Source organism: Homarus americanus, unplaced genomic scaffold (genome assembly GCF_018991925.1).
Source record: "Homarus americanus isolate GMGI-L3 unplaced genomic scaffold, GMGI_Hamer_2.0 scaffold32929, whole genome shotgun sequence".
NCBI lineage: Eukaryota > Metazoa > Arthropoda > Malacostraca > Decapoda > Nephropidae > Homarus > Homarus americanus.
The window spans coordinates 22,570,519-22,593,798 of NW_024737097.1; the positions used below are offsets into that span (position 1 = coordinate 22,570,519).

A 23,280-nucleotide genomic window follows, 5' to 3' on the forward strand; every position below is an offset into this window, starting at 1 on the left:
TAAGGCATGATTGAGTGGGTAAACATTGAGGATGATCAGGTAAAAATTTAACCTTTATAGGATCATAATTTCAATAATTCAATCTTCAAATGTTATGAATTCTTACAATGTTATTATCCAATTACTGTACTACACATTCTTGGGCATCATGTAAGGAAGATTCTAAATATTTTCACTTTCTCAGCAAAAAATATTAAAATAGTTTGAAAGTTATGGGATGTAACCTTCTCATGATGTGTTATGTAGTATGGTTTACTGTATTTGACTCAAGCCCCCTCCCTCCCCTGCTTTCTTCCTGACTATGAGGGTATATCTGGAGAATGTGACCCATACAATACAGTACTCAAGCTCGGCTCGCCCAGTCCACTTCAGAATAAGGATAATGTTTGCCCAAGAGAACAAGGTTAAGCGCTATAGGCTGTCGTCATGTGGATCATTAGCTACTAAATTGAACTTAGGAGGAAAATAGCTGTGTTCCTTGACCTCCAAAAATTCCTTTTTTTTTTATGAGAAATAAAGGCTCTGAATATCTTAATAACTACCCTACACTTGTACAACCCAAACTATCACTGTCCTGTAATGTTCTAGCAAAACCCTGAAGAAGGCTTGTGTCTTCAGGTGGTAAAGACCCTCTACCTTCTACTTCAGTGCTGTCATCCTGTGCTTCTTCATGTACAGTACTTGAGTCTGGGGTAATGGGTTCTTGCTCTTGGTAAGCATATGAAGGCAGAAAACATTGTGCCCGTCACCAGCCTGGTTCCCTACACTTGAGTCTTATGATGTACTTCCGTCCTGTTGTGTGTGTTTGGCAGTTTACTTACATTCTGTTGATACTCATATTTGTATTATACTGAATTACTGCACTTCAATAACTAAGGTCTTTTAAATGGGTAACACAGTAAGTAATTAAACTATGTAGTCCATCAACAGTTAAAAATTATGAGACATGAACTCTCTTTATGGTGACTATAAACACATTCCTTCCTGCTTATACAAGAGGCCCTTGACACATTTGATGAAGACAATGTTATGAGTTGGTGTAGTGAACATTAACACCCCTAAGTCAACATTCACTTTGTATACCTCACATCCATACAACCATCCTCCATCCTCACAACATACACCTACAATCCCACCCCCCACTCCAACTCCAACTCTCCTCCATCCCTACAACCTTCCTGTACAACCCTCCCCACACTCCAAAACTCTCCTACATAAACCCCCATTACTCTCTCCACATCCCAACAACCCTCCTCCATGTCCCCACAACTCTCCCTAATGCTTCCAAATCTCTCCCAATGTCCTCACAACCTGACATCCTCCTCCAACCCCCCACACCCTCACAGCTCTTCTTCATGTCCCCACAACCCTACCCCATTCCCCCACACCCCTACAGTTGTTGCTTAAATAATAGACCTGTCCGGGGGTACACTTGATGCAGGAAGGTGAAACAGAACAAGGTAAATAAAGAAGGGCTGCAGATGAAATAAAAATCACCACCTCTTAACATAACTACATAGACTGGTAGGTTAGATCAGGAACAGGGAGACTGCCAATAGTGTTAGGATGGCTTTTAATGATATATTTGTATAAATTGTCCGTTAAGGGGACCTGTTGATGATTTTTGGATATTGGTTATTTTTTTTCTATATGTATTTACATAAGCAAAGCTTCATCAAGAAATGCACAGTTGATGAAGGTGCTGGTCTGATAAGCTTCTATACAAGTCTCCCTGAAGCTCAGTTTCAAGAGATACAGAAAAGGACAAGGTAGATATTGCACTGTACAGTACAGTACTGTCTTTGGCCAACTGTGATCTGCGAGCAAGCATCTTCCCAGATGAAGCTAATCAAGAATCATCTGTGTATTTGACCCGAGGATGACCATCTCTGCCACCTAATGAGGGTTACAGTATCTACTCTTCAGGCTCCTGCATTAACATAACCTCCTTTACTGACAACAACCTCCTTTACTAACATAACCACCTGTCCTAAAATAACCTGTATTAACATAACTACCTGTACTAACAACAACCTCTTGTACTAAAATCATAATTTCCTGTACTAACATAACCTGTATTAACCTAACAACCACATGTACTAACAACAACCTCTTGTACTAAACCTCCTCGTCCACGGGACCACAACATGCACTATCAACATGACATCCCATTTCATCCAAGGTACTGTATATGGGAGCTTCAGTTCTGTTAAACTTCCATCAGTGTGTCGAGAGAGGGTGTGTGCTGGTGGCTGTCACACTCACACACCAAGGCGTCGCCACAATGGAGTGTGAGCAAAACAACTACCAGTACTCTCTCTCTCTCTCTTTCGAGTAATGCATGAAGAACAATATCACTTATCAGTGTTATTACCAAATTATCAATCATTAAAATTATCATAGGGTTGACCTTAGCATTAAAAACTAACGAAAATAATTAGGTAAAGGTGGAGGAGACAGTTAGCACCTGAAATAATTTATGGAGTTAAACCTAAACTTCTAAGAGATACTATTCACATTTTACTGAACATGAAAATGGAAGCTTAACGGCACAGAACCTGACCTAACCTACCTAAGCAAATCTAACTCCCTAGCCTGTGCATTGTTTGCTTCGACTTTCTTACTATCATCCAAACATCTCCAGAAAAAAAATGAAAGAAGATGGTCCCGTGTAGCAGACGATGTGAACCACAATATGGTCGCCATCATTTTGATATCATTAACCCTGAAGATCTAGGGATGGCCCACAGCCCAACACTAGCGGTCTGCCTCTAGGGTAACTGCTCAGCGTAATGTCAATGGTTAAATAAATACTTCTGTCGGCGCTGTCAGACTGTATTAAAAACTGTGCAACCAATTTTGCCTCAATATTCGTGTTTTTTAGTATCTTTTTTTCTAACTGAATGTGCTTTAAAACTCCAAATATTCAACTTTCTTAAGTGGATATAAAATTAGTAGCAATAAACAGTAACAACAAAAATATGTGTTGATATGACTACTACATTTTTTTCAAATATTTTACGATTAATGCGAAAAACAGATTAAATCTGTTTGATTGAAGTTACACCTTAAAGATTAAGGGAGGACTGAGGAGGAAGGAAGGACCCCAGGGCTGGTGGACGGTGAAGAAGTAACTGTAATGTCTTCCCAGCCCTGTCACGGTCACCTGTCAGTCTCTTGCTGTAACTGGTTACTAGGGGAGATAGTGAGTGACATCCGCATATGTAAGTGTGGTACTACCTTGTTATATATCTTTTATAGGTTAAAGGTGAAGAAAGATTGTGAAAGTTCCCATTTACTTACGTCTTGTGGCGAGTGTGTTTATTTTACTAACACTGGAGCATTTAAGTAATTAACTACATCAACTTATTATTGTAGTGCATTTACCTTATTTTACTTGTTTGATGTTCACCCAAGTTAGCAGATTTGAGATATTTCATGTATAGAATGTGTATTAACCCCCCCCCTCCCCCTCCCCAAATAATATATCTTTAGGAGATAAAAATATAAAGATTAAAAAATGCAGAAATGGTACCGGTATACATGTTGACTGTAGCCACTGCACATTTTGTAAATTGACCAGATCCATATAATATGCTATTATGAATAGTGATTTTGATGACTGAAACACTGAATATTATCAAGAGGCGGAATATCTCGTTCGATGCTCACATCTGATGTACTGTAGGTACTGTAGAGTAATTTTCTCCCCTCTTTGACAGTGCATAATATTATGTTCTGTTTAACCTTGGTTAAGTTAGACTGTGAGATAATTTTCTAGAATGGCTGCACAGGTTAATCAGCAACTTCTGAAAAAATTTCTATAGAATTTCTTCCAAACCTCAAGAATGTATATATAAAATGATGAGAATTAGTCAAATTCTTTGGGCAATTTTTCTTCCTGAATGTCAATCAACAGTATGTTTACCAGCTATGTCTTGCCAAAGCCATATTAATTGTTTTCTTAATCTATTTAGGTTACATTAGGTGGATTGCGTTAGGTTAGGTTAAATCGTATAATGTAGCCATCACTTGAAGTGTTCCTTCATAAGAAACTGTCGTCCTGTAAACAGTGAAAATAGCATTGGTGGAAAATGGATTAGTATTCAGAACAAAAAAAGTCGCTTAAGTAGTACAGTATTAAAAAAATTACTAATCCTCTTCTTTTATTTTTAATTTCCTTAAAGAAATGAGTTGTCTTGTATAGAAAATTTTCATTAATTGTCGGATAACCTGCGCATCTGTTTTATCAACCTAACCCATCCAAACCCATCATAGCTTTTGTTAGCATTAAATATTGGGGAGGAAGCCCCACCCCTAATAGTTCTGTACAGTACTTTCATTATTCTTAAGATAATTGTTTTATGGCATTTTCCACACTTGCATATCCTGGTAAATGTAATATGTTTTATCAAGAAAAAAAATCACCATATTACTGGTTTTTACATTTACATAGTAGACAATTTAGTCCTAACTTAATGAGGATGACCTCGAACCAGATGAGACGCTCTACCTAACTGTCTTTGGATATTTGACCTTATTTTCATAAGTTTACTGTACAGTACATAATTTCTGTGTTACTTAAGTTGTGTTTAACTTGGTTTGTGTCTTGTTGATGGTGTTTCAAGGCCTCATTATAGGTCCAGGTACACAACTTCTTGATATGCTGATTAAAAACCTGTAATAAAAAATTACAAGTTATTACCAGTACAGTACAGGTACTTTATCCCCTTTACTACTGATCAGCCTGTTAGCCTCATAGGTGGTCAGTTATGTTATGGTAATTGTTGGAGTTGTCTTAGTAACCCTTGAAATAATTTTGTTCATATTCAAACACCTCATAATCACTTATTATAAATTTGGTGTGTTTTATTTTATGTTTTTATTAATTCTGGAGCTGCTAAACTGTTACATGATTGTATACCAGTATGTATACATATATTTGCAATTCCTAGAAAAAATGTGCTTTCGCACCAAAAACCCACCAAGGCTGTAACACAGTGGGTGACAGCCTCCTTGTGGGAACTTTCTATACAAGACCATAATGTTTCCTGTGGAATTTTTACACTGCTTCTTGACCTGATTTTTTTTTCACTGGTTTGAAACTTCAGAGGTCATACTGAACTTTGGTTAGCTATGGTAAATGATGAAGAATATGGTAGTAGTTTATAGTTTAGAAATATCCTGTATTGTATTGCTGAAGCTCTGTGAGCATTCAAGCCTAAACTAAGTATAAACAGTACTGTATTGTGCAATAGAAACCTGTATCGGGGTCATGTGATGCTCTTTATTTGGACATAATGTATACTAAATGAGCTGATTTGGGTTAGCACAAAACAAAATTTTGATGGACGTCCACACTGAGAGAGGACCAGGAAAATGAAGCCCAGGTCTATATTTCTAGGATTAGAAATTAAATATATTATGAATTTTTTATGCGATGTGGATACAGTGCTCGCCTCCTGTTGTCTTGGTCACTGAGCTGTGATTGGGTATCTTGCTTTATACTGCACTGTAGTGAAGGTGGCTGTGTACTGTGCAGTGCCTCCTTGTGTACTGAAGGAACTGTCCTCAGTACAGTATGCTGTACTGTATGCCCTCACACTCTCTCTCATGGCTCTCTTACTGTGTGAGATCGTCCTTTACTTTCATATTACAGTACAGTACAGTACTGGTGTTGACTGTTATATGATAGGGTTGGGAGCTCAAAATGCCATCATTAGGTGATCAGTCGTATCTCAATATTAATAACTTTTGGGGAAAAATAGATTCCGTTCCTGAACCCCTGAATAGCCCAAACAAGTTTTATATCCTGCTGCTATAATAGTTAAATAATATCTAGATGACTCAAATAATTTATAAATACATGTAGACATAAATTTAACAAATTTATACAAAATAAAGATTTATTTCCATTTACTTTACATGATATATACGTATACAGTAGTACTCGGTAAGATGCGATCCCCCAGCTGTGACTTCAAGTGGCAGCTGGGGATCACTGAGGTTATTACACATCACTTTCTCATAATGACAACACAGAAAAAGCACTAATATATATCATTACCACTTGAGTGATGAAAAACACAACACACTTTTCTCATCACTTGACAGATAAGCAGGCGAGCACATATAAGTTGCAAATTATAATGTACAGTACACTACTGTATATCTTTCTGAACTGTACTTTACTTCAAGAAGTACATTAAGAATTTCACAGCTGTCTTTATATAGCTACATGTCATTGTCACATATTAATTCATAATACTGTACTGTACGCAATAGTTTAGATAAGGAAATTCAGAAAAGAAATATCTTATTAAATAATTTTGTAGTACAGTATAGTCTTCATTTATGCAGTCAATTGAACCCGTGGAGGTCCGCGTAAAACGAGAAACACATAAACGAAATAACAGGACATATGGGATTAATTGAAATAGAGACTGGGCCGACCCCCAAACTACACTTTTTCCGACACAATACGTACGTTGTAGTAAAAATAACATTTTAATTTTATGATGGTATGCACACGCAATTAATATTTAAAAGAAATATCAATAATATTAGGTTTTTTAACACTTACGTTAGTAGAAAAGATGGCTGGGCACACGGGGATGGGGGGTTGGTTCCGAGGCAGAGGGCAGATTATTGGCCCTCACCTGTATCACTTGTATGAATTGTATCACTATCCACCACAGAGGCTTGCAGGGCCTCTTTGTCAAACCCCTCAAAGTCCATATCCTCACTATCACTGACTTGGGCCGGCTGTGGTGGGTGATGGGTGAAGAACTCGGTAATGTTTTGTTGACTGGGCGACCTTGTGCGCACACTGCCCGCACAGCTCCCCGTGTAAATGATGGAGTGAACCGTGTAAATAAAAATTGTCGGTCTGGCAAGGTGCCGCGTAAATGACCAAACGCGTAAACCAAATCCGCGTAAATCGAGACTATACTGTATTTATTTGTTTTTGTAAACAAACATGGGAGGCCGCAATCATCGTAAAACTGATCTTAGCCATCACAGTGTTAATTATTTAACATTGTATAACTAATCGATCGTTTATAGATCCATTGTATAGCAGTCAGCACCTGTACAGTACCAGTACCGTATTGTACTGTTTATCTTAACAGCTGCCTGAACCAGCAAAGTACAGGTCGCTATTTATAAATAGAAAAGTGCCAGTGCTATTATAAAATACTCACAGAGTAGCTGTTTTGGTCAATTTATGTCCAGTTCAGTCCATTGTAGTGAGGCTTCAGTATACATCAGTCGTCCCCTCTTGTGTTTGTTTTATAATTTTTACCACTTAATAGCTTACTAGCCATTAATAACTTTTACTCCTATCAGGGTCTGGCTCCTTTAATTTATCATTTCACCACTGATCAGCTTGCCATACTACAGTATATCTGCTGGAGCAGTTGATATGTTCTTGTTACTTTGTTGTGAACTTTATTGTCCAGTGTTGGTACAGTGCTGTACCCAGAGATAACCTGCCATGTTTGTTAGGGTCACACTGGGTAACAAACACCCTTCTCACATCTATCCCAGACTGGAAATTGAACTCAGGACACAGCAATGAGAGAAATGTACACTACCACTAACACCCCCTTTTTTATAGTTTATCAGTTGGGTAAACTAAGTAGTGGAGCTCCCCAGAGAAAATGGACTTCCCCTTCTAGATATTGAATCATATTATCTTGACTTTTCACTTTATATTTACCATATACTAATGTAATATTTTGTGATTACCAATACTGTATGTTGCTAATATTACACTAAATCATTCCCTGATAATTTTGTCTTTACAATTTATTTTGGAGTTTGGTGTAAATAGCATCATATATGTTGTTGTTATCATTTATAGATTACTGTACCTGAGTGCCCTCCAATAACCACCATGGCTGGCTTTGAACCACCGAGTGTGAGTGACAAACAGCCACATTTGACAACCAAAAGTGCAGGAAATGGAAAAAGACCTGACTATATGGTCTTATTATACATTCCTAACATAGTTGGTAAGTGACCGGAGCACTTTATGAATCCATAACTGAGACATTTGATGATACATTTTAAAAATCTCTTTATCTAAACTAATTAAAATTTAACAGTTGACAGTTTTACTTTATTTTATTAAACTATAGCTCAATAAGTGAGAGCATTATTATGATATACTGTATGTACCATAACTGAGCAATATAATACTGTGTAGCAATGTAACTGTACATAAAATATTAGTAATCAAGTAATTGCAGGATACATACGACTGTTCCTTCTCCTCCTGGCCTTCATGTACTTGCGAGTCTCTCCCACCTTATTCGTCGTCTTCTACTCCATGTCTATTACATTGGATGGTTTTGACGGGTACATAGCACGCAAACTAGGGCAGTGCTCACTCTTTGGAGCTTGGGTTAGTATTCAGTGTGATGTGAGTTCATAACTTTAAGCTCTTTCATAAAATGTATTTATCATGTGTAGTATTGAATATAGTGTTGTATACAGGTAATACCTCAAGGATAAATTTGAATCAGTGAACTAATATGAATGTCTAGATTCTCCTTCTTTCACGTAACATGAGTTGATAAGTGACCTGTGAACCAACACCATCAGGACACACCCCTTGTAGAGCGTTCTGTGTCCACGTGTTGTCTGTATTCTGAGACAGAGACACTGTCCTCTTGGCCAGGTGAACTTGGTATTTAGGTCCTTAGTGTCAGTAACCTTATCTTTACTTTCCACAGTTTGATGTTGTACTCGACAACCTGAGTCGAGGTCTCCTGTGGATCAACATACACCCTGTAAGTGATAACATCTGTTGGCTTGTGCCTGTTAAAAGTCATTATTGTAGATTAACTGATTGATTTACTTTAATGGGAATTCATCGATGACATTTGGCTGTTACAAAAATAAGGAAACATGCAACCACTTAATTTCAGTAGTTAATTGATGGGAAAATAGAAGATGCCATAAAATGTATGGTTTGTAAGAAAGGAAATTCATATATATATATAAATATCATGTGCAGGTTTGTGTGTGTGTGTGTGTGTGTGTGTGTGTGTGTGTATGTATGTATGTATATGTATGTATTGGGGCAGGTCATGTTTAGTTGTTCATTTTATTTCTTTATGTATTTTATTTATTTTTATTTTTTTTCAGATACTATACTTGGTTTCAGCGGTGGAGTGGACGGCATTTGTGTGTAACCATTCTTTGGGTGCTGAGTGGCGCAAGGCTCTAACTGCTCGGGAGAACTGTGGAGTACCTCCTCTTTCTAGTCACAAAAAATATGGAATACTTTCGTCATTAATTTCCTGCATGTTTACCAATAGTAAGAACTGGAATTAAATTTGTTATTTTTCTTATTTAATTTTTTTTTTGTTACTACAGCTCCTCCCCGACTTACGACGGGGTTAGGGACCCAAGTCCAGGTCGTAAGTCGAAAATGCGAAAATTATACATAGAAAATCTAAAATGGGTGTCTCTTTTTCTTCTCAGCACCACAAAACTCTCATTTTTAAGCTTGCCAGCCACTTTAGAGTGAATTACAAACGAAAATTTTGTCAGTACACAGAGCAATCACTGACGTTGGTGTCATGATCGTGATGACGGCTAACCTGAAAACCTTAAAGATTCATATTACGCTCAAACGTCCACAAAACCTTCCGAGTCCCCCAGTGGAAACGTCCCCCGTTTTCTCTGTTACCTTGATGACGTCATCGATAGGCCGTCTTTGTCTAAAGGGAACTTTGAATATAATCCGTGGATTTCGTAGTAAAACGCTGTAGTTGGGACCTGTTACCATCCAACCCTTTGTAATCAATTTAATTTTGTTTTTGATAGTTCAGCCAGAGCATTGTTAGTGAAGATAATAGTAGGGAATGAAACTGAGTTCATAGTCTCAGTTTCAACGTCAGAGTGTACAGTAAATTAATTCATCAAAATAGAAGTAGGTGGACTCCCTGACCTATTTTGAGTGAGGGTGCCGCAGGCATTTCAACCGTTAGTAAGTGCTCGCCCCTTCACCCATACAGGTAGGTCATTCCACTCTGTGTTGTAATTCGCCCTTCTTTACGTGATTTGACCCAATTAATAGTTGATTGTGCAAGTGTTACAGTAACGTAGTTGATATGCTCTGAGTGAAGTAATATTTACGTCTTTAACGTCCCCTGAAACGTGATGTCGTTGTCACGGTTAGTAAGTGATCGCCCCTTCACCCATACAGGTCCCTAACGCAGCCTAGGCCGTGTCTGTAGCGTGGATGTTGTATCCACTATGTCTGGGGAGATGTCCGAGGTCCAGTAGGATCAGTTACCTTCGTGAGACCTGACCGTCAGACACTTCAGACTACCTATGGGCCCCATAGCTGGCTCGTCTGACCCTAACGCTCGGCCCGCGAGGTGACCCCGGATCACCAAGCCACACACCACTACCAGTCCCCATCATTGGTGGATGAGTGTCTAACTCAGTAGGGCTATTTGTGTGGTGGGGTTATTCCACTGGGATCTTCAGAGTTTGTTGGAAAGTACCCCATGGTGGCAGGACCCCATGGCGGTTGCTTGAGTATCACTCCTGACGACTGAGTGTTGTGGCAGTTGCCCCTGGTCTTAATGGTGCTAAGTTACTGTAAGAGTTTGTGTTATTGAGTATGTCCACCCAGTAGTGGTGTGAGTATGTTGAGCCTGAGGGCATAGTACCAGATTTCGTCTGTTGGTACATATATTCTTTCTCCTACCTCCATATTAATGTTTAAATAAATTTTGTATTTGTATATAGTGTCTATTATTTGCCTACAGTATCTACCGTTATTTCTTCCCTATTACTTGATACTATTATTACATATACCCACGAGCCTCCTCTCGTCACGCTACCAATGGTTGTAAGTATTAGAGGAAAGAAAAATGTTATAAGAGGCACGGCCCTTATATGGGACTCGAAAATACGTAATTTGACAAAATTTTGGTACGACTTGAGGTAGGTCGTAAGTGCGGGTGGTCGTAAGTCGGGGAGGAGCTGTATATATGTATTCATGTAGGCAAATACTGTATTGTACTACTAGACATATTTATATAGTATATGTATATACTGTACTGTAAATATCTTCGACTGTTGATGTGTCTGTATCTAATATTTTGTGATCATAATCTCATTTTGGGTTCTCTCAGCTTGGAATATTTGCCTTCATAGATTTCCGGAACCCCTGGGGTGTGTGGGCTATTGCTGGTCTGCACGTGCTGCCAGTGTGGCTCATCAGTCTTCAGAATGGCATATTTGGGACCTACCTGTGGTTCCTCCCCCAGTTTGTGCCGCTGTTGGGTAAGTTTCTCCCTATAGTACAGTACAATCACCCACTAAAGTGCTGTGTCTCTCCTCCTGAACCATGAACCCCGAGATTCAGACTCATGAACCCAAAATAACACTAATGCATTATTCTGTCCATAAATTTGCGAGTTTAAATCTTGGGGTTCATAGCTAAGGAGTAGAGACAACAGGTCTATTGTAGGTGACTGTACTTGTACATAAGTAGAGTTGTCACAAGAAGGTAAATATTGTACTGTATAGATAAGCAAAGTTATATTGACTGTAAAATTTCTTGGATGAATGAAGCTGGAAACAGTGGTGTTGGCAGCTGTCAATACTCATGTTTTGTCAGTAAGGCAGCAAAGCCTCTTCAGTGATCAGGGGCAGATCTAGGGAGGGGGTCCTGGGGATCTGGACCTCCCTTTTAATCAGCAAATTCCAATAACTTTTCTTTAATGCAGTATTGTACTCAGGCATTTTTGTAAAGTAAAAAGTAATTACTATTGACCTCAGAATATCTCTAATATCAAGTGCACATGGCTTCAAAATGGCCTCAAAGTGCCCATGATATTGGTCAGATTTCGATAAAATTTCTGGGTGGGGCTTACAGTGCCCCCCCAAACCCCCAGTTAGGTGGGTTCGCTGTGCACTCCATGTTCCCCCAACTACAACTTCTTGACCCCCTTCCTCCTTTTGATATTCCTGAATCTGTCCTTAATGATTTCATTTGTATCAACAGTGTTAAGCTAATCACAGGAACATCATTTAGTACCTGTACTGTATTTTGTGTGAAATATTTTATTTCAGGGAAGGTGGAGGTGTATACATTCTTCAACTACACTAAACTAGGGATATTTCCAAGGATGATGTAGCTCTAATTTATTTATTTTATTTATTTATTTTATTATTTTATTTTGTTATTATTTTTATTTTTTTTTACAATTCACACATTTTTGAGTTTGGGGCATACTCAGTTGACTGGCTGTTTCTGGGGAAATGGAAGAAGTCAAGTATGTTGGAAGGTTTACAGTAGTATTCATCAGGCTGTATCCACACTGCTTTATTGGGCTGTTTTGCCCACTTACTGACATTGTACAAGTTTTACTTTTTGAATGATTGATTTTTATTTATTTTTAGATTTACTCATATACATTAATTATATATTTTTTTAGATATACAGGTCGTAAGTCGAAATGGTCGTAAGTCGAAAATGCTTAAATAATACATAGAAAATCTAAAATGGGTGTCTCTTTCTTCTCAGCACCACAAAACTCTCACTTTTAAGCTTGCCAGCCAGTTTAAAGTGAATTACAAACAAAAATTTTGTCAGTACACAGCGCAATCACCGACGTTGGGACTCGAAAATACGTAATTTGACAAAATTTTGGTTCGACGGAGGCAGGTCGTAAGTGCGGGTGGTCGTAAGTCGGGGAGGAGCTGTACTGATATATTTTGTTATACAATATATATATATACAGTGGTCCCTCGGTTAACGAGCACAATCCGTTCCAGCAGGTTGCTCGTTAACCGAAAAACTCGTTAACCGACACCATTGTTTCAGTGGGTTTTGGGGTAATTGGTTCCAGCTCACCGAAAATTGCCTAAATTCAACAAAAAAGGTAGAAACGTACACTTACTTTGAGGTGTGTATGTAGAAGGCTCCTGGATGATGATGGGAATTAGAATGGGGGTGGAGGAGAAGGGAGAAGAGAAGGCATTGGGGTGGAAGAAAAGTCACCCCATGGCGCCATTTCACCCATAAAATTTTAGTTCTCTTGGTGTAATTCAAGATTATTTTCTTTACGGTAAATCAACACTGCACTGCATTATATATTGTCAATATGTAAAATAAATTTCAAAATGACCAATAATTTGCTTGGAAACACAGAAAAAAGCATTCAGTTGAAGAGAGTCTCAAGCAAGATGTTACCTCCACTGAAAACAGAGAGAGTCTAACGCCTGTCTGGTGTGTTAACAGGCTGGATGGCACGCCAGAAACTAGTTTCTTTACCTTCAATTATGTTCAATAATTGTTAAAATGACTAAAAAAGTTAATATTAAACTTTTAAAATTATTGAATAGTATAAACTTCTTGATATTTACTAAAATAGTAAGGAATTTAAGCCCTAAAACCGATTACTGTATTGGCGGACTAATACTACAGCTGGTGGACCGCCAAATGCAAGCGAAAACATGTTGAAGTCTGCTCGTAAAAAACTCGTTTATCGAGGGATTGCTCGTTAACCGAAGTTAAGAATCTTATGGAAGGTAAATCGTTAACCGAAATCTCATTAACCGAGGCGCTCGTTAACCGAGGGATCACTGTGTATATATATATATATATATATATATATATATATATATATATATATATATATATATATATATATATATATATATATATATATATATATATATATATATATATATATATATATATATATATATATATATATATATATATATCATTAGCCCAATAAAGCACGTGGACTTCTACATACAATCAACACCTCAACCCGCCAGGATTCGAACCCACGGCCCACGAGCCCATGACTGTGACCGGGGAACGCTAACCACTGGACCACCAGGATACTAAAAGCAGTCCTAGACTTTGTTATATTTCACACAAAGCCTGTTCAACGAGCTTATGGCGCCGTGAACCTCTAATGGGGACTACCCGTATCACGTAGGTGGTCAGAGTAACGTCTTACCAAATCCGGCTTCGAAACACGAGGGTCCATATATATTTCATTAGCCCATAAGCTCGTTGAACAGGCTTTGTGTGAAATATAACAAAGTCTAGGACTGCTTTTAGTATCCTGGTGGTCCAGTGGTTAGCGCCTCGTCAGCAACAAGGGCCGTGGGTTGAACGGTTGAGGTGTTGATTATATATATATATATATATATATATATATATATATATATATATATATATATATATATATATATATATATATATATCTGTCTGTCTGTCTGTCTGTCTGTCTGTGTATATATATATATATATATATATATATATATATATATATATATATATATATATATATATATATATATATATATATATATATATATATATATATATATATATATATATATATATATATATATATATATATATATATATAATTTCACCATTCAGGCAGTTGGTACATTCTGTGTAAATACAAGGGGAAACCTGTGATATTTGGTAGTGAGAGTTACACTGTATAACACATGATTGTTGTTTTTATAGGTGTGATCATCTTAGGAATGGGTCGCCTGTTGTGCTTCATCGTAGAAATTTGGAGCATATGTGCGCACGTGTCATTAATGTTGGTTAATACTTCATCTACAAGTTAAGTATATCAGTGCTGTAAGACACAGTATACTTGACAAGTAGTGAACACAGTATAAGTATACTTGACAAGTAGTGAACACTGTATACAGTCGATGTGCGCATAATATAGGTGTGTGTAGTACAAATAACATTTTACTCTGCAGGTTATGTTAAAGCCTTAGGGATTTGTATCAATCAGTTATTGGTTGTTACAAATAAAAAAGTTGACCATATATAATAGTTGTATTTAAAAGTTGTTAGAGTATTACACAGTAATCATATACTAAAAGGCTGTTGCAATATTGTAGTCATATACTCATAAGGTTGTCAGCAAGAATAGTGTAATTGTAGATTAAGAAAGATGTTATGAGAATTATATACATTTAATGGTTGCTAGAATATCATATAAATTAAAAAGATGTTATATTATATTTACACATTTGGAATTAAAAAAGTTGTTAGAATATTATTAACTGACTGAGTCATCTCGGATTCTCTTCATTCTTCCAAAACTCTTGGGAGTGTAAGTACAGTACAGTAGACCCTCGTTATATTGCCAGAAAGGCCTAGATTTACCCTGAAATTTTGAATCATGATATATCCAGCCATGTACAGGATCTCCTTTACTTATGAACTTTCAGATACAAACAAATCTGTTCACATGTCCTATTGTCATACAGCTGCTTTCAAAATTAATACAAGTTATTTATACATTAAAATTCTGTTAAAGGCTGGTTTGATACACTGTAATCATGTGCTGTATTAATTATAGGGGTTTAACTACTGTACAGCTTTTAGTTTTTCTTTTTAAACAACATGTTGGGCACCTACAAGAGTAAAGTTGGACATAAGAACATGTCTCAGGAATGTAACTCATTTTTAAGAAGAGCAGCACTTGTACTTCAGTAGGAAATATAGGGATGGGACTGGAGCCTCCAAAAAATGCACCAAAAAATTCCTTGTAGAGCATATATTTCACTCACTGGACCACTGGCAGACTGCCCTGGCTCCTAAGTTTGTCCAGTACAGTATCTTGATATTTCTCCTCGCTGGAGAAAAGTCTTGTGAGACTTCTTGGTGCTTGGAGTTTGTAGAAGAAGCACTCAAGGGATTCTAAATTGTCAAATAACAAGGTTGGACTGTATATATTAATCCCTTGTGTATGGGGAAGTCTCTTTGCTGAACAAAATTGTCTGTGTTAACCTCCTGTAGCTTGTCTACTTTATGTACCTTAATAAGTGTTGTGAGGTTGCAGCTTTTTAATAATAGAATAAGGCAGTATGTTCAATACACTGCAACTCACTTGTAACCAGGACTGTTACTGTACTGTTTGTAAATCTTCAGTGACATTTTAGAAGTACCAAGGGAGCTATAATAAGAACATTGTTGGAGTGAATGTAAAAGAACACTTACAATAGTCTTGCTTTATTCTTAAATGTAGAGTGAATTGTCCTTGTCATAGTGGTGAAACTGTGTGCATATGAAGAAATTAACTGCTGTCTGCTGTGTACAGTACCAAACACAATTTAGTATGCCTTACTTCCTTGCCATCTTTCTGCAGTGTAGGAATAATTATACAAACTGTATTTTAACAATATAGAAATTAGTAGATTGTATATGAGGCACACAGAACCCAAGTAGGACAAGCACCGTAAATGAAAAACAGAGAAAAATGCAGTTTAAAAGCAGCAGCACACGGGGCACTTTCCTCCAAACTTGTTTGCCAAACATGGTCTGGCCTGCAAAACAAAGAGATGTATTGTATCACACAGGGAAGTTCTGTTGGCATGTTTGTCCAATGGAACGAAAATAACAACAAACTGTCTAGACAAGGATTGTCATGGATCCCATTACTACAGTTGTGGCCTTGCAGGATTGTGCTATTGTTCTTCAATTGCTTAAACAAGTGAGGCATCTGTAAAAGCTAAAGAAAAGACAAATGGCTGCTTCGTGAAGTTTGTTTAAAAGTGACGCCGTCTGGCTGGTCAAAGAAGACCCTGAATAATGATTTAATAATATTAAAGTCTTAAAGTGACAAATATATAGAAATATATCACTGTTTGTGTTATATTTTAAATTATTATTGTTTCGTAATTTATTTTGGTTTTTTCTTTAAGTTACAGTACAGTGGTCCCTCGGTTAACGAGCGCCTCGGTTAGCGAGTTACCTTCCATAAGATTCTTAACTTCGGTTAACAAGCAATCCCTCGATTAACGAGTTTCTTACAAGCCGACCTCCACATGTTTTAGCTTGCATTTGGCGGTCCACCAGCTGTAGTATTAGTCCGCCAATACAGTAATCGGTTCTAGGGCTTAAATTCCTTACCCTTTTAGTAAATATCAAGAAGTTTATACTATTCAATCATTTTAAAAGTTTAATATTAAATTTTTTAGTCATTTTAACAATTATTGAACATAATTGAAGGTAGGGTCACTAGTTTGTGGCACGCCATCCAGCCTGCCAACACAGCATACAGGCGTCAGTCTTTGTGTCTTTTCAGTGGAGGTAACATCTTGCTTAAGACTCTCTTCAACTAAACGCTTTTTTTCTGTGTTTGCAAGCAAATTATTGGTCATTTTAAAATTTATTTTACATATTGACACTATATAATGCAGTGCAGTGTTGATTTAAAGAAAATAATCTTGAATTACACCAAGAGAACTAAAATTTTATCAGTGAAATGGCCCCATGGGGTGACTTCTCTTCCACCCCAATGCCTTCTCTTCTCCTTTCTCCTCCACCCCCATTCTAATTCCCATCATCATCATCCAGGAGCCTTCTACATACATACCTCAAAGTAAGTGTACTTTTCTACCCTTTTTGTTGAATTTAGGCAATTTTTGGTGAGCTGGAACCAATTACCCAAAAACCCATTGAAACAATGGTTTCGGTTAACGAGCAACCTTCTAGAATGGATTGTGCTCGTTAACCGAGGGACCACTGTATATGAAGCTCATTTGAGCACTAATCCGGCCAGCAAAGATCCCTGCCAAACCATTATCCATTTCTAGCAACAGCCGAAATCCTGCTGCTTGCTGGGAGTTTTGGCAACGGCCAGCAAAACCGGCAACATGTTTGGAGGAAAGTGCCCAGTGTGCCGCCACCTTAAGTTTGTGAACCTTCAAATTACCATAACTTTGGAACCAGTGAAGATATTAAAGTGATTTAAGTGGCAGATTATTGTAGCACTGTCAGTACAGTTTTAAGTAATACTAGTGAGAGCTGGTCCTACTTTAGTTCTGTGTTCTTCATATACAGTATATTTATATGTTTAAGGTAAATAACAATTTGTGATGAGTTTATTTCAAGTGACATAACTTACAAATATTTTCAATCCAGAATATGTGTGTGAATCTTAAGATATTTTTTATAAGGTAGTAATAGGTTGTTGGTGAGTGACCTGGAAGACAGTTCAACAGACTGAGCACCGTGACAGTGCAGTACCCACTCGAGTTATAGGCTGTGATAGTTCTGCAGCAGGAAGTACCATTCATGTGAGTAATGAAATTATTGTAAGGTAGTTTCCTATCCAAATGCATTAAGAGCCTTAGGAATTCAATTATTCAGTGTTTGTCTGTAATGACCAGTGAATTGTAGGGGACCAGCCAGAAGCTGAAAGAGATCATGCAGTCTGAAAGACTGCCGTCTGGTAAACACAGCTGATCCACGCAAGTGTGGAAAATGGCTGTAAAATGGTGATGCTGAATGAGCCCTTACACCGTGACCCTCCCCCCCCCCCTCTCGACACACACACACACACACACACACACCATAATGAAGAGGCTATTTGACCCAGTCTGTTATGTGGAACCATTCTTTACGATCCTCAGTAAAAGGCTTCAATGGTCATTGGGTGAATTATTTATTGTTAATACACTGTAGTACATTTTTACTGTACCCCCCTTATTTATAAGTTAGTTACGCAGGCACGATAATACTTAAAAAATCAGCATAAAAATGTTTGGAGTTTGAGAGATACATTGTACAGCGATCATGTGGATAATGGTGTGTAATGATAATGAGAAAAGAAGGGTTGATTTACTTTCCTAAATATATTTCTTTCAATTTAATCCGACAGAAAACGTTGATAATTGGTGATCTATTGCAATAATGTCACTCCGAAAATTGTCATACGTCCATAACTCATAATACCAGAATAAATGTTTGTCTTTGCAGAGTCAGTAGTAAGCCTTGTACAGTACCTGTGTCTTTGGTACCGCTACAGTACCTACAGTGAAACCTCTATTTAATGGAATATAAGGTCCGTTATATCGAGGGTCTGTTTGATGTTAAACCCCCATCTAACAGATTATTTGAAGAGATAAGTCTATTATATGGAGGTATCACTGTAGTTTGTCAAAAAGAAAAAATATTATGGGCAGCACCCGTGTTTACATCAGTTGTGTTATTCACATTAATAGTAATTCTTGCTGCCGGAGTGTTGTACTGTACTGTGATGATGATGGGTGATGTGCTGGGACATACAGTGTGTTGGACAGTCTCACATTTCCCTCATCTCAGCCATAATTTGGAATTAATTTTTCTTTTCTTTCTCAGAAAGTACAGTACAGTTAAATCACTTCATCATTACATAATATATTCCTTTGAAAAATAAACTCTTTTTATATACAGGGGGCCCCCCCCCCCCAAGTTCACGGATTTTTACTTCGCGGTTCTCGGTTATTCGCGGATGACACCCTGGATGTACCCAAGAATGTCTGTGGGTGGTTTTAAAGTTGCTGTCATTTTCGCAGCTAGGACTGGGAGCCATTCGTTCTAGAGACAGTAATTTCCTTTACCTGTATTGTACGTATATATGTGTGTGTGTGTAGGTGTGTGTGTAGGTGTAGACACATACACCCACACACAAATTACATACAAATAAATAATAATTGGAAAATCGTCTCACAAATAATCAGAAACAAATTTATTAAAAATGTGAGTCTCCCCTGAATTCCGTGCTCTATTAATAAAGTGCTGTAATAGAGCGCTGACTTGAGTGTAAACTGTCACATTTTTAATAAATTTGTTTCTGATTATTTGTGAGACGATTTTCCAATTATTATTTATTTGTACTGTACCCCCTGTATGTTTTTTTTTGTGTGCATGTCTACACATACAAACACACACATATACAATACTACAGGTAAAAGAAATAATTGTCCTAAGGGCAAACATATAAAGGGAATATTAATTTCTTTGTACACAAGTAAAAAATCCCCCCCCCCCAGGTCCGCAAATGTTATTCGCGGCCATTTTGAGGACTTGACCCCTGCGAATTTGGGGGGCTCCCCTGGGTATATGGTATATTTTAAAAGAATGTATATACAGTAGTTTTTATTTTCTTATAATATGAAGCTACTGTATTTCCTTACTGCTTGCCCACCTGGCATATAGTAAGTGTAACAGCAATACTGATACTGTAGTACATATTTGCTTATCCTTTGGCATTTGTAGTCTTTCTGGGCAGTCAGGTGCAGCAGTTATTAATAGTTACAGTGAAATTAGAATGGGTCTCTGGCTATGATTTCATTTGTGATGCACAATAAAGACATTTTTCCTGCCCTATGGGTTATTCAACAAGTGACATGAGGCACATATTTCCGACTGGTGCAGCTGCATTCACTAGACTGGTGTTTCTTCTTGTTGATTACATGTTGGCGACAAAATGGACGCTCGTGGCCACACCCTTACAGACTTAAATCTTTGTGTGATTGGACGTGACTTTGTTTACAGCATTAAGTCTTCCCTTTGGCCATAAAATGGGATTTAATACTCAATCCCTTATTTTATTATTACTTGTCTTCCACAATATTATTTTTAGTGAACATAAAAATCCAGTGATTCATGATGCCGACCTTGGCTGTACTGTCCTGTTTACTGTTATGGGACTGAGTTGTGTGTCCATCCATCACAATGATGCCTTCAACTTAGTAACACATTGCAGGACATTAATCTACCTCTGACCATAGCTCTAGTACCTCTGCTGTAATCTCATGCTGCTCTAATCATAGTTATAACATTACTTCTGATGTGCTTGGTTGAATGCACATATTTTGTTTTAAATATTTCTTTTGGAATAATGTGCAATATAACAAAATGTATTAAGAGGTGTGGTTGTACTGTATAAGCAAAGGTCAATGATAAAATTTCAAATTCTTTTGTAGCAGCTGTTTAACAAATGCTACTGTACTGTCCTTAAGTCTTCCTCTTGTTAACAGTATAATCAAAGACTTCTATGCAAGGAGTGGTTTCATGTATTATATTATGTCTTCATTTAATATCTAGTCATTACTACTAAAAAGACATTTCTTATAACAAGGCATTTGATAACGTAGGATTAAGTTCATTATCTCCATCAAGAACCTTTACTGTGCCGTTAACCCTCTTGCTGGTCGATGACATATATTGTGTCATTCTCTAATCATAACATCTATAGTAGTTTATTTACAACAAGATGGAGTCAAAATCATAGATACAATGTTACTTAAATCCTATGAATAAAAATAATGTACGTCAATAAACCAATAATCATTGCACAGGTATCTCCTGATATATGAGCATTCATTTTACTTCAGTCTGTGTTAATGTTAATTAGGTTTGAGCACCCTCTCTTGATTTATGTTAGGCAAAATACGCAACGTTAATTATCGTTGACCAAAACACGCTGATGCGGAATGTAAACATTGGGAAATGCATCTTTCCCTTCACTTGTCAGAAGCAAGATGACTCACATGCACAGAAACTGCTTTTCCATTCTCTGTGCAATTCAGTTTCCCAGGTGCCACCTCATGGGTACCATCAAAACTACAGTCCTGCACTTTGTTTCAGTGTGATCACATCTGCTCACAATCATGTAATAAATGTTATCGTTCACTGTATAACCTTGTGATTCTTTGCCATTATTAATTTGAGCAAAACATTATCATTCAGATTTTGCTCTGTTTGGGTGACTGAAGTAATTAGTTTAACTGTAACTTTGAAAATGGCTAGCAAGTGTCCTGCCAACTCTCCTGCCTCTGTGAAAGTCATGTCTCTGGAGACAAAGTTAGACATGTGATGTTGACCAGGTTTCTTGTTATTAATGTGATGAGGACTTTGTATATTTTGTTTGTATTTATTTAATTAGTGTAGGATCATTTTGTGTGTTACATGTCTGTGTCACTCAGGACAGGAACATATCATGGAAACCCATGTTAAAATGCTCACGAATTGTGTTAATTCAATTTACAGGGTTTTTTCAGGAGTGCAATCCTATCCCAATCAGGGGTGACCTGTGCATGACATTAACCGACTGTTTCATATACTGTAGTGTGCAGTCGGCCCTTAACATACACGGGGGTTATGTAACAGAGATACCCGTGGATGTTAAAAATCCGCGTATTTTTGCTGCCCCCCCCAAAAAAAAACCCTGGCCCCCCATGTCCTTATTTACCGTATATACCTGTGTGTAGTTCGAGTTTTTAAGACCAAATTATTTGGCAAAAAATTGGGGGTCGACCTCTAAACGGGTAATAGTTTCGTTAGGTTGAAAAATATTTACCAGTAACTACCAGTAAACATTGGAAATGATGCACCAACGCACCACCAGCTGTGAGTGTCGGTATAGTTGCCAGGGCAGATCTCTTGCGTCATCATAGCAAGCCCAAAGTAGCCAAATCCATGGTATGGTAGCACAGGGCGATGTAAAACATAAAGTATTCATGTATTAAAGTTTATTTATAGATACTGTACATAAATTTTTGTTCATTACATTTGAAACATCAATCTTTGTTAATTAAATTTGAAACAAAAGAAAACTACAATACTGTATTTTCATTAAAATATTACATCACAAGTATATTTTACCTTAACTGTGACTGAATGAATATATGTATTCTCAGAAAAAAATATGGAAATATAATATTTTTGCTGGAATGACGTACATATTACAGTGGAAAGTGGGATAAAATCATGACGAAAACAATGACTTTCGCATTCTTTCGTTATTCAAAAGATGTTACCGTAATCGCTTTTCGAATGGTTTTCAGTTAAAAAACTGTTGTACTCGTACTGTATTACAATAATATTCTATCCTATCATTAGCCTTATAATCCCACAACTGAAAACCATTCGAAAAGCGATTACGGTAACATCTTTTGAACGAAAGAAAGAGAGTCATTGCTTTCTTCATAATTTTATCCCACTTTCCACTGTAATATGTACATCATTTCAGCAAAAATATTACATTTCCATGTTCTCAGAAATGAATGGTAGTTTTGTTGAAACGTAATGTACAGTATTTAATATTAAAATGCAAAAATAGCTATAAAAACAATTAATACACCCGTAATGTACTGGCTGGCATCTCCACTCGTCCCTGCTCCCGCGTCCAAGGTCACCACTCCTCCCAACTCCCTCCCTCCTCTGCCTCCTCACCGTCACTACTGCCGACAACAAACACAAATGTTTTGTGAATAACTGTATAAGGGACTGTGTGTCAGTAACAATTCTTTTTACTCTAATACTTATAATCATTGGTAGCGTGACGAGAGGAGGCTCGTGGGTATATGTAATGATAATATCAAGTAATAGGGAAGAAATAACGGTAGATACTGTAGGTAAATAATAGACACAATATACAAATACAACATTTATTTAAACATTAATATGGAGGTAGGAGAAAG

General features: G+C 37.2%; 1 protein-coding gene across 2 annotated transcripts; it reads left to right on the forward strand.

Annotated features, from left to right (window-relative positions):
* Positions 1–3,080: 3,080 nt before the first annotated feature.
* LOC121873333 lies at positions 3,081–19,480 on the forward strand. Of its 2 annotated transcripts, none has more exons than XM_042376855.1 (7): positions 3,081–3,224; positions 7,865–8,015; positions 8,253–8,407; positions 8,739–8,795; positions 9,154–9,325; positions 11,182–11,310; positions 14,531–15,398. In XM_042376855.1, exons 2-7 carry the CDS (start codon positions 7,898–7,900, stop codon positions 14,635–14,637), a joined length of 738 nt encoding a protein of 245 aa, XP_042232789.1. In that variant the 5' UTR covers positions 3,081–3,224; positions 7,865–7,897; the 3' UTR covers positions 14,638–15,398. The 2 variants fall into 2 exon arrangements, with proteins under 2 accessions (XP_042232789.1, XP_042232790.1); XM_042376856.1 differs by lacking the exon at positions 14,531–15,398 and adding an exon at positions 17,626–19,480 and having other exon boundaries at positions 3,087–3,224.
* Positions 19,481–23,280: the final 3,800 nt, after the last annotated feature.

Coding starts and splice junctions, on each gene's coding strand:
- LOC121873333 (XM_042376855.1), top strand. CDS start 7,898: ATGGCTGGCTTTGAACCACCGAGTGTGAGTGACAAACAGCCACATTTG. Junction 8,408..8,738: donor GCTCACTCTTTGGAGCTTGG/GTTAGTATTCAG, acceptor TACTTTCCACAG/TTTGATGTTGTACTCGACAA. Junction 11,311..14,530: donor CCAGTTTGTGCCGCTGTTGG/GTAAGTTTCTCC, acceptor TTGTTTTTATAG/GTGTGATCATCTTAGGAATG.